Source organism: Protomyctophum parallelum, assembly GCF_964188405.1.
Source record: "Protomyctophum parallelum genome assembly, chromosome: 14".
NCBI classification, from domain to species: domain Eukaryota; kingdom Metazoa; phylum Chordata; class Actinopteri; order Myctophiformes; family Myctophidae; genus Protomyctophum; species Protomyctophum parallelum.
In genome coordinates, this window is record NC_139709.1 from 38618728 (window position 1) to 38631117 (window position 12390).

At 43.1% G+C, this 12390-nt stretch overlaps 1 protein-coding gene and 1 pseudogene across 2 annotated transcripts in view; one reads left to right on the plus strand and one right to left on the minus strand.

Moving 5' to 3' along the window:
• LOC310870276 (SPRY domain-containing SOCS box protein 4-like) overlaps nt 1-10458 on the plus strand; it is a 23558-nt gene extending 13100 nt beyond the window's left edge. Inside the window, exons 4-5 of the mRNA XM_083781435.1 lie at nt 9114-9289; nt 9740-10458. Of these exons, the coding sequence (XP_083637561.1) occupies nt 9114-9241 (128 nt within the window). The 3' untranslated portion in view covers nt 9242-9289; nt 9740-10458. The remainder of the gene's footprint in view (nt 1-9113; nt 9290-9739) is intronic.
• On the minus strand, nt 6552-7270 carry LOC310870548 (threonylcarbamoyl-AMP synthase-like; annotated as a pseudogene). The gene has a single exon. The product of its transcript is annotated as a threonylcarbamoyl-AMP synthase-like (transcript).
• Nucleotides 10459-12390: the final 1932 nt, after the last annotated feature.

Genomic DNA, 12390 nt, shown 5'->3' on the forward strand with positions numbered 1-12390 from the left:
TCTTACGGTGGACATGTTTGCCTGAAAAGGAATCTTTGAAATGTTTCATAGTTTTAGAAATATAAAGATCACAAACCAATTATGTTTTCCAGACTTATTCAATTATTATGGGTTTATGTTGCCTTATTTGTATCGGTCTGCATTAAAGGACTAATTTAAGCACTATATAAAATCAAATAACCAAAATATATAGGCTGCACAACATCATGACAGCTTGTGAGCTTGTAGATCAGCTGCTTTTGGTGAATGTTCCCCAGAATAGGTTTGATGTCGTGCAAGTGCACGGTTAAGAATAAGTATTATATTATATTATATATATTTTTTTGTAAAAGTGAAAACCACTAAATATTACCATTACTCATTGTTTTACAACATATTACCATTGTAACGTTTCACCCACTATATTGAACCCATGACCCACAGTTCACCAGTCTGGCCCGTCTGGACAACAACCCCCTTCCCCAAAGGTAGCTCCCTCAGAGGAGGGAGTTATGGCCAAATATCACAATGCGACAATATCATTATGCTTACAATATTAAGAATTCTGTTTTAAGTTAATAGTAGTGGTAAAATGTAAACTATATTTTTGGGGTAGTTAATCATTCAGTCTATCCACTATTGAGAGTATGTTCTCTCTTTAATTACAGCAGCAGTATTTATTTTAGAAGCTTAAGTCCTTGTATCAGTAAGTCTTGAATAGATTAGTAAAGATACTGAGATATACAAAAGGGAGCAGTAATGCAACTATTAAGGATGCAAACTGCCATAATACCGCATGAAGAAGAAGGATCAGTAAATCTGTGTTCTACAGAAAGGGTCTAGAGACAAAAAGTCAGGCTATCTATTCAGCCAGGCTTGCTGATCCCGGCTCGCCAAATCCGCCAATGCTGAGCCTCGCTTGGCTTTAGTGGAACGGAGTAAACCAGGCTGTAAAGACCAGGATTGAAAAAGCCTGGTTTTGGCCTAAATCCTGGATTAGTTAATCCAAGTTTCGTGAAACAGGCCCCAGGTTGAATCATGCTTTTGTACAATAATTACAGAAGATGAGAGGCAACAGATAACTTACGGATTATATGGAGTCTTTGCTGAAAATGTGAATAGATTTAATAGGGTTGATTTTGAAGTCTATTTTCCAGAGTGAGTCCAAGATAATGTGAAACTGTCAACCTGTTCTACTGTTTTATCATTAATGAGGAGTGAGTTAAGTCCAGTGTGGGTTGTTTGTTTCAATGACCAGTTCATATGGTTTTGTCCATATTCAACTCTAGGTAGTTGTCAGTGCACCAGTGTGTAAAATGAGAAATGTCGCATTCCTAAGCCAGTCATTTGATGACCAGCAGTACAGTATGGAGACACAAAGGAGACTCCTCACCAAGTCAGTAGGACACAACAGCAATGACAACACACAGAGATGTGTGTGGAGAGGAAATAATACAAAACAGCATAACGACTTCACTATTTTTTGTGAAGACATTCAATAATTTCTGGGGGAAAACGTAAACATTTGAAACATGGAAATACAATTAAGGTTTCTGCCTGACATAAACAATATCTGTTTACTCTTGGCTCAGAGTTGGCCGCTGGTTATTTTATTTATTTCTGGGAGTGCAGAATCGATGCTTTGCATTTTATTAAAAAATAATCCAGGACGTATCGGCTTTACAAAGTCAGCTCAGTGCTGTCTGTGCAATTATCTTCACATGCCTCTGATGGATAGATCAGGCTATGGTGGCTGTACCTCGACAAGACTGGTAGCCTACTTTTCAGGAAATCCAATGGATCCAATGTATAGTTTAGACATGCTCTTGTTGATACTTTACTTTGTTTCAATAGGCTATGTATTAAACGAGAGAGATTTTGTGCTTTTGTATGAACCATTTATAGGAGTGTGCGCACGCATGTACACATTTGTGCGCACGTGTGTGCGTGTGTGTGCTCACAAGTGTCGCACCCACATAATCGATATTATGTATTTACGCCAGGGGGGCAGTCAGACAGATATTTTGTGAAGCCACAAGGAAATCGGGATTTCCTGAAAGTTCATATAATGGCCTGTTGTGGCGCTGTCATTGGGCCCAAAAAAACCCATAGCCCCATAGAAGTCCATGTATTTGGGCCCAACTTCACCTAGACTGTATTACCTTAATAAACATGGTCATGAATACTTTTTGCTTCCAGTCAATAGTTTAAAGTCTCATTTCTAATGTCATAATATTCTTTTTGGAAAACTATGGTCCCATTTATATATATTTTTACCATAAAGTCGTGCATGTTCTGAGGGGCGTGGCTACCGTTACAGTCTATGAACGGGATCACCCACCCACTCGAGTCAAAATAAAAACCAACGAAGAAGAAGGGGGGAAGTCCCGCCTCGTTGTCTGGGCCAGCCAATGGGCCAGCTGGGCCCAAACGGATCTATAAAGATGGTGACTTACAATTCAAGGACTGACAGGCTTCATTTTACGTTCATGTTAGACCCGGGGAACGCTTTGTCCATATTTTTTACAGTCTATGATTTACGCACACTCGTATAACATATGTGCGTGCGTGCGTGTGTGGGTGGGTGGGAATCAATGGTGTACATCAGGGGTGGGCAACTGGCGGCCCGGGGGCCACATGCGGCCCCCACCTTCACCTAATGTGGCCCTCAGGTTAATGTCAGAATACTGATATATTATTGGTTTCAGCTGTTACAATTCCACAACATGGAAACATGACCCGCTTTAATTACTTGAATTAGTAGCTCATTGCTCAACACAAGTATAATTAAAGGCATTTGACAATTGACATGACATAAAAATGTTAATTTTCAGGATTTCAATTAGAATATTGCAAAAATAGCTGATCAAAACGCGCAGCGCGACACGTTTTGAGCTTGTAGATCTGCTATTTTTGCTACGACAGTAATATATGGCCCTATGGAGTGAGTGTGGAAATATGATGGCCCTCTCCATCGTCAAAGTTGCCCACCCCTGGTGTACATGTACAGCCTGCACGCTCAGTGTGTGTAATTCATGTTAAGGCTGCACGGCCACAGGTCGATGGCAGTGTTGCCATGTCTGCTTTTTATAAGTGACTTTGGGTAAATATTGGTAGTTGCTGTTTGTGTTTTTCTGGCTTGCTTCTAAAATGTGGTCAAGGACCCCCAAATTCATATGTATTTGTCCACAGACCCCCGCATCTGAAACTTATGTTGTGCCAGGCATCCCCCCTCACAAGATTTGTGTGGTTAAAATGTTTCCAAAATATTCAAGAGCTTGTTGTAGATCTGCTATTTTTAAAAGCGGTCAAACTGGTCACTCCTTTTTTGGGGCTTGTTTTCGTAGACCTGGTCGCTTGTTTCTGTCACAAGATCTGTCAACAGCTGATCCCTGTGGAGCCCAATGAAACTGACTGAGTGAGGGTGTGTTGTGTTTAGGGGGGGGGGGGGGGGGTTGTACAGAGGTCACTATACAGAGGTTGCGGTATTGAGCTGTGTTTCCGTTTCAACACAAATTCTTTGATTACACCCCCAGGACCTGTGTGTGTGTGTGTGTGTGTGTGTGTGTGTGTGTGTGTGTGTGTGTGTGTGTGTGTGTGTGTGTGTGTGTGTGTGTGTGTGTGTGTGTGTGTGTGTGTGTGTGTGTGTGTGTGTGTGTTTGTGTGTGTGTGTGTGTGTGTGTGTGTGTGTGTGTGTGTGTTTGTGTGACTTAGCTATAAACTAGTTATGGATGTAGGTAGGTAGTCTATGTAGGTACGGTACGTACCGTAAGCATTCTAGTGCAGATGAAACGTGCCGACCTTGAGGATAAAGAGAGAGAGAGAGAGAGAGAGAGAGAGAGGAAGGAGAGGCGAGGCGTAGAAGTACAGACCCCCCTGCGGGACCCCAGTCAACGGAGTATAATATGGTTTAAGTGTTAAAGGGTGGGAAGCAGGGACATTTCCTTAAAAAGATGATGATGCATATCTATCAAAGACCCCATAAGGATGTCCAGTTAAAAAAACTATTTAGAAAAGATAAAAGATTTAGGCAGAGTTGCAGTTATAAGTCCAAAGTATAGTAGCCTGCATGAACCTATGGAGCAATTTCACAGTTTGTTGTGAACACAACAAAGCTATGGACAATGTTCAGGTCACGATTGATTGATTGATTGATTGATTGATTGATTGATTGATTGATTGATTGATTGATTGATTGATTGACATTTTTATTCACAGAATGGGTACAGTTAGAAGGTGCAGGTCAATTCAAAAACTGCTATGATGATGAATCAGAAAAAATACTTAATATATCATAATATATTCTTGTTTAGAGGGTGTTATTTGGCTGTAGTGTAAATCAATTAATATTCAGATCAAAAGGAAAATCAACATAACACTTATAATGAATTGTCATATGGTTGGTTGCCATGGTTGGTCTCTGGCTGGAAAATGTACATAAATTAACAGGCAGAATAACTTTGTGCATAAAAGTAATATAGCCTAACGATGCTTTGAGTTTGCTGCAACAATAATTAATACATGTAGCCTAAACATACAGTTATGGATGACAAATATGTCATCCATAACTGTATGTTTAGGCTACATGAATGAATTATTCTGCTCGGAATTATCTATAATCAATCCATATGGCCATGCTGATCAGGGTTCGTTGATCACCCTTCACACAACCGGCCGCGGGGTGACAGTAGCCTACTTCACACAATCCTCCCCACTTGGATCATGATGTCACGTCAGTTTGCGATACCATTCTGTATTTTATTCTGCTTTTCGTCAAGCAGCAGACAGAATGTCAGACTCATCATCATCACACATTGTGCTGCCCGACCGTCACAAATCAGGCTGTCACTGCAGTCTGCAGTGCTGCACAGCGTAAAGTTTTTCTTTCGCTAACTCTCATTCCAATAAAAAATAAAATGAAAAACATAATAGTCTACCTCTACCTGTCCTGTCCACTAGTAATCGAATGTAGTGTCACTGTTGTTCCAGCCACACACAAACACAAGAATAGAGTGAGATACGGAGTAAAAAAACCTCCATAAGACACTGAGTAATGTCACTAGTTACACCCAGAGAACACCATTCATCTTGGACTGCTGATCCGCCGTGAGTCCGCTGGCTGAAACAGCCTGGTTGCGATGGACACGCCCCCAAGCCAGTACAAGCTCTGTTTTCCTATGGAGTGTATAGCAGACATGTCATTGGTCATGTTAATCAAAAAGGTTATTTATTTACTTCATTATAAAGACGCTAAAATAGTGAAATTCCAAAGGGCTTTTACAGTGGGTTTCTATGGGACGACGTAGAATAGAAGCTCACCATGACACGCTGTTTTGGGTCGGCCCTCTCTGACGCATTGGGAGGGATTTTTCAGAGTAGTGGCCACTAGTCCACTCCGACTTCACACTAACATTGAACAGGCCTTATAGTTGCATTTTTGACAACTTTGTCATAATTAAAGTAGATGCCAGCGTGATACTCTGCCTTTAAGTGGTTAAACGTCTGTCTGTCTGTCTGTCTGTCTGTCTGTCTGTCTGTCTGTCTGTCTGTCTAAACATGGTGACTCAACAGTAGTCTCAATCCTGTCAGGTTTGTGCGTACGTATGTGTGCGCACGCGTGTGCGTGCTGGCCAATCAAACACATCATAAATGCAGTGTCACATCATGGCCTGTCACATCGCTCCTCATTGCATCTGTCATGTCATGTCACAGTGTCCCCAGCCCTCCCCTGTCAACAGCACTGTCACAGCTAATCTCCTGCGCTGTAGAAGATTAGCCGTGACGTGATGATTTGCCGAGTCCCCCTTTTTGAGTGGTGCAACCACTCCTACAACCAGCATCTATCTATGTATCAGTGGTCATGAGCACGCGTATATGATTTATTAGTACCAGTAGGGGGTGCCAGAAACAGAGGGAGGCAGCAGTGCTGTGCCTGCTGCCTGCTAATGAGAGAGAGAGAGAGAGAGAGAGAGAGAGACATTTGAACATTCTGCTTCATGAGTACTTTGTACTTTTGGTATAAAGTATAGTGTCATGAAAAGACAGGAAAGAGAGAAAAAGCACTGTTACTGGTCGAGCGAGCATGGCTTTCAGCCAGAGAGAGGCTAAATTGTAATTTTGTATCTTTATTAGTACATGAATAGACGAGAGAGAGAGACGCACATGCAGCGAATACTAATATCCATAAATGACTTAATCTATAACTACATTACCCATAATGCATTTGGTATCAGATCACCCGGAGCCTGTCAGACATGCAGAGAAAAATGGGAGACAGACCTGACATTACACATAACTGCAGCTATCATGCAGCAACAAGCACTCAAGATAGTATTCTCTCCCTCGCTCTCTCCGACTCTTATTTTTAGACCTGTCCTTGCGTCATGTTGTTTTATGATGTCAGCCAGTTACTTTCCTACATTTACCAGGGTGAGACAGGCAGACAGGCTGTTAGGAGGTAATGTTTCAGGATGAGACAGACAGAGGTAATGCAGGTCATATTTCAGGATGTGACAGACAGATAGACTGGCTGTTAGGTCCTCACTAGTCCCCTAGAATCTAGGATCTAGGGCCTAGATCCTCAATAGTCCGTATTTACGCTCCAACAGATCCACCGTAGAGGAGAATGCGCGTCCACGCCTGACAACGTTGTATGTGCCGTGCACCGATAGGTCGACCACCGTTGACCCCAGCCGGCTCTGGTCTCCTATTGGCCCGCCGTCTACCACCACAGCCAGCCTAGGCCACAGGTCCTGGAACTCGTGCGCAGCCACGGTGCTGGGGTGCCCGATGGCGTTGGCGCTGGTGAGCGCCAGCGGCTCGCCGCACATCCAGCAGAGGCGTCTCAGGAAGCCGTGGTCCGGGTCTTCGGGACACGTACGCCCACCAGCGGCGTGAAAGGGTTAAGGTGTGCAGGGAGCGCGTCCGAGCGCTCAAACAGCAGTGTGAGCGGACCGGGCAGCAGGACGTCCAGTAGCTCCGCTTCCTCCACCTCCACCTTACAGAAGTCGTAAATGTCCCGCGTCGCGGCCACGCAGACGGCCAGCGGCTTACGTCCGTCACGTGCCTTGACGCCGTACATGTTGTCGACGGCCTGTGTGTCGCGGGCCAGACACGCCAGGCCGTAGACTGTGTCGGTGGGCAGCGCCACCACGCCGCCAGCCTTCAGGGCCTCGGCCGTGGCACTCAGGGTGCAGTCGTCCGGCCGGCCCTCGCCATGCAGCCCAGCAGACTGTCCGTTGGCGGTCGCTGGTAAAATAGCCAACACTTTTGGTTTCAGTTCTTCGCACATCATCGACGGTCGTTGCATGTCTTGTGAACCGTTAGCAGTCTCTCGAATGGATCAATCCAAAACAAAAGTTCATAATGTATGAGCACTGTTAATATAATTGCTTTCCTGGCATCCAGGTTTGTTAATGTTAAGTCGTCATGGTTACTCAGTCGCTCTGGCTAATCACCCTGGCAGCCAGTCTGACATGACGGACCCCATATTTACATACATGATATAAACAGAATTTGGTCAGGAATTCTTCTCTAGCCAGGCTCAAGATAAATGCTACTTTATTCACACACACACACACACACACACACCCTCACACACACACATACACACACACAAACACACACACACACACACACACACACACACACACACACACACACACATACATATATGTACACCACGATTGTTTGTATGTTGTGCAGTTATATTAATGTATACAGTGTGTGTGTGTGTGTGTGTGTGTGTGTGTGTGTGTGTGTGTGTGTGTGTGTGTGTGTGTGTGTGTGTGTGTGTGTGTGTGTGTGTGTGTGTGTGTGTGTGTGTGTGTGTGTGTGTGTGTGTGTGTGTGTGTGTGTCTACATTAACACACGGCACACACACAATCCGTGTGTGGGTGTGTGCGTGCGTGTCTTATACTGTAAGTTTGAAAATCAAGTATTGATATGGCAGCAACCTGACATATACACACAGCAAGCCTTGAGCATAAAGACCACCCATTTTGTTGCTGTCAGGCAGAAACCTCTTATCTCCATATTCTAACTTTCTGTTTTTTTTGTAAAACAACGCCCTACTATGATGATCTCACTACAGCATCACAAGCAAGTAGTGCAAGCTCTGCACGGGACACGAAGGAGCTCTGCTCATTGCTCAATGATCTGCTACTTTTGCTGCATTTCAATTTGAATCCTGGAAGTTAACAGTTTTGGACAAACAAGGTTTCCATCCGACAGAGACGATTTGATACAGCACTATGCCTGCTTATGTGCTTTCCTGTGTGTGTGTGTGTGTGTGTGTGTGTGTGTGTGTGTGTGTGTGTGTGTGTGTGTGTGTGTGTGTGTGTGTGTGTGTGTGTGTGTGTGTGTGTGTGTGTGTGTGTGTGTGTGTGTGTGTGTGTGTGTGTGTGTGTGTGTGTGTGTGTGTGTGTGCATTTGTGCATGCACAAGGTGTTGACACATGAGAGACTGACTGTACCTGCTGTTCATCTGTCTCTGTACCTTTGCTGCTACCGCTGGGCTCAAGGTTAAACTCACACGCACGTATGCATGCACGCACACACACACACACACACATACACACACACACACACACACACACACACAGAGAGAGAGAGACGTGCTTTTGTATTAAATCAAGAGTAATTTTATCATTATGAACTTGCCATTATTTAACCATAAGCCGAAAGCTTGAATCATGAAAGGTAACAGTTTTGGATATATGAGTCTGCTCCCGTGTTTGCGGTTATGGTTAGGTTAGGGGATGAGGTGGGTTGTGACTAGTCTGAACAACGTACTGTACCCTAGTCAAACTAATCCGTGCTGCGGGTTAAAAATCACCTGTGGCGTCCTGTGAGATTAGGTTTAGGTTAGGGTTTGGGGAGGGTATCTGACTAATGGTGTGTCTGACTGTTGGTATGTCTAACTAAAAACATGCACCACCAGCTCCACGGGGCAGCACACCTAAACCTAACCTTAACCCATGTCTAACCACTGACTAGTCTAAACTAAGTATGCACCCCCCAGGATCATCATAAAATTAAATCATCCTTATCTGGATGACGAACAACTTTCGTCATAGTCTTAGTCGACGAAATGAATGATGTTCTCTCTCTCTCTCTGTCTCTCTCTCTCTCCAGCGGAGCCTCTACCTCTCATGGACCTGTGTAGGCGTGCTGCACGTGTGGCGCTGGGTCGGGAGCGTCTCCAGGAGATCGAGCGCCTGCCTCTGCCCCAGTCCCTCAAGAACTACCTGCAGTACCAATGACCCTGACGTCCTGCACAAGCCACCATGCAACCACACTGCTGTGAGCTAGTACGCACATGTTCTACGTTCAACTTTGTGTGTGTGTGTGTGTGTATGTGTGTGTGTGTGTGTGTGTGTGTGTGTGTGTGTGTGTGTGTGTGTGTGTGTGTGTGTGTGTGTGTGTGTGTACAGTATGTATACATGTACAGTATGTATACATGTACAGTATGCATGGCAAAACAGCTGCAAGTGATTGCAACACAACTATTTACCTGACTATAATTAACTGACTGTAATTTTAAGTGGTATCAGCCGCTTCTACATCTGACTTTGTGTGTTTGCATGTCTGTACCAGCCACCACACAAGTACGCAGATTCTTTTCTTAAAATCTTCACTTAATGTAATATTTCACTGTGAGATATAGTGGAATAGAAGTATAAAGTGTCAAAAACATTTACATACTCAAGTACACTAGTTAGTTAAATGTATTTAATTCGTTTTACTTTCCACCTTTTCAGAAGTACCTGGGACCAGGCGGTCCCACTGAGAGCTACCAGCAGATGAAAGGGTTCGAGGAGGCAGAGGAGGGGAGGTCAGCCCATTTGAAACCAGCTTCTTTTTTGGCGTGGAGATGGCGGCACGCCACTGATGCACGTCTGGCTGAAAAAACGAATGCCGGACACGAAAATAAACTGGTCCATGTTTTCAAAAGGCAGGCTATTAAGGAATACTTGATTTTTTTCTTCCTTTTTTGAGGGGTTTGCTTTTTGGTGACCCATTTTTAGACTTTAAAAAAAAATTAATTATTGAAAACAGTGACAGTGACAGTGTTACTGTAACCTCACTCTACCAGAGAGAGAGAGACAGCCTTCTATAATGGAGAGCTTCCAATAGAGGGAGAGGGAGTATAGTAGCATTAGAAGACTAACAGCCCCACCTTCTGGTGGGAAAGAGAACTGCTGCGAGAAAAGCACACCGATACCCAGACGCCTTTGTGTTTCCTTGAGAGGGGGTTCAAAATTGACCTCTTTAGGTCAATAAATCTGAGAGCGTACAAATGGAACCAAATGGATCCATATGGTTCCATTTGTACAGAGTTATTGGGGGATCACCTATTTTCATGGTCATCATAATGGTAGCATTTTTGCCTATTCACTCTTGTGTCTCATAGGCCTGTGGACAAGTTCAGAAATCTGCCTACCAGTGACAACATCAATGGGGTATCCAAGCTAATAGAAACAGCTAGCTGGCTTTCTATTCCTGGAAAGTTTTCAAGATGTAATAGAACCCATTGTTCTTGCATTCATATTATTAATAAAACAAAAAATAAAGCTTGAAATGACCAAACCTACCAATGATGTCACTGGAAGGCGGGTTTCTGAACAGTCCACACGCAACCCTCCTCTGAGACACAGATGGAGTAGTAGAATGGTACCATATTAAAATGAGTCAGGGCCAATTATATGAAGATTGGTTGAAAATGGCTGAAGTGGTCCTTTGAAAAAGTTTTGAGAACTACTGCATTGTAAGGTAATGGTGGTCTGAGGAATAGCATTAGAAGACCAACACCCCCACCTGCTGGCGGGAAAGAGAACTATGGGGAGAGCACACCGATCCTTATACCCGGAGGCCTTTGTGACATAAATCACTGCTAAGGACACTATTCTCTGTACTCCATATCTCCTCTGGTGCAGGCGGCTAAATCCTTTTTCCAAGTCATTTTTTTTGTAAGGGTAATCCCATAAAGCCCACGTTTCCAGGTTTAACCTTAGATATACAATGTAGAATTGCAATTTACAATTTAGGCATTTTTACCAGATGTAGCAGATATTGAAATATGTCGTAAGTGATATTCTTTGTTAAAATAGTTAGTCCCCCCCTGTCTCTACATGTCTTTAATTATCATAGAATATATATTCGGGTTGGGATACTAATTTCATCCTATCCGGAGAGAGAAACAGATACAGCATATATAAAAAAGTAAAATTGTAAGTGATGACACGAACAAAACGAGCAGACAAGGTTGTAATTGAAACAATATAAAATTGAAGCTGACGAATGGATGAGTTCTCTCTCCTGATTGCATATTTTTAACCCATCTTATAATGTATGTTCTGTTTACTAAAGAGCTGGAGAGACAGAGAGAACCCTGTTACTGGACAAACACTAGACTGTAGCTATGATTAATGAAGAATGTAGAGCTTACATTTTTAACAATACATTTTTTGTTTGTTTTAACAAACAAACAAATATCACTTACAGCACCTTTAAGCCTTGTTTATAGTGGTTGGATGTTTGGAAGACCATAGGGTTTGAATCCAGTTGGTTACCTAGGCCAGTCCAATCAGTCGTTCAACTAAAGAGGTGGCTAATATCCTATGTAAAATCACGCTGGGAAAGACCTACACTGGTGATTGTCTAGTGCTGGAATTTGGAAGCGGAAACATGACAACTTACAGGGAAGTTCAAACACTGGAAGCCCTGCTAGACATTCTGCCTTAGGTTGTGACCAAGCTTTTCTCTTTTTGCAGATCAATAAGGCTGGGACCGAGGCTAATGTCAAATACAAGTTCACAAGCTAACGCTAGCCAATGTTAGTTAGCACTGTGGGCGTGCTGCTAAATGGGTCATGCATGGGGGACAAACAAACACTATGGTGTCATCATTGACTACAAACTCACCCCGCAATCCGCATACACCAGTGGCACACCTCATAAAAAAATAACTTTATATGCAAAAGTATTTATCTAAAAACAGTTATAGCCTACCTTCCAAAACAAAAACAAAAAACTTCCGCTGCATGCCATGGTCAAGTCCTTGCTTTTTTATGTACATTTGACATAGTTTTCTAGTTAGGAAATGAACAGGATACACAATTTCAATGATTTTGTTTCATTGAAGTATGACCTTTTTCAGGCATGAATAAATCAAAGAAAAATCTGAGAAATTCCAGAAATTAGAAAACAAATGTTTAAGTAGTAGTGTAAATAGCCGATCTACAAGCTCACAACGAGGCACAAAGCGATACGTTGTGAGCTTGTAGATCTGCAATTTTCATAAGTTTGGGTCCCGGGGAGACCCAAATTTCTCTTTTGGGTCACATGCTAAAAGGTTTGGGAACCACTGTATGAGACTATACCCAGCTGGGCATACCAAAATGTTGTGAGCT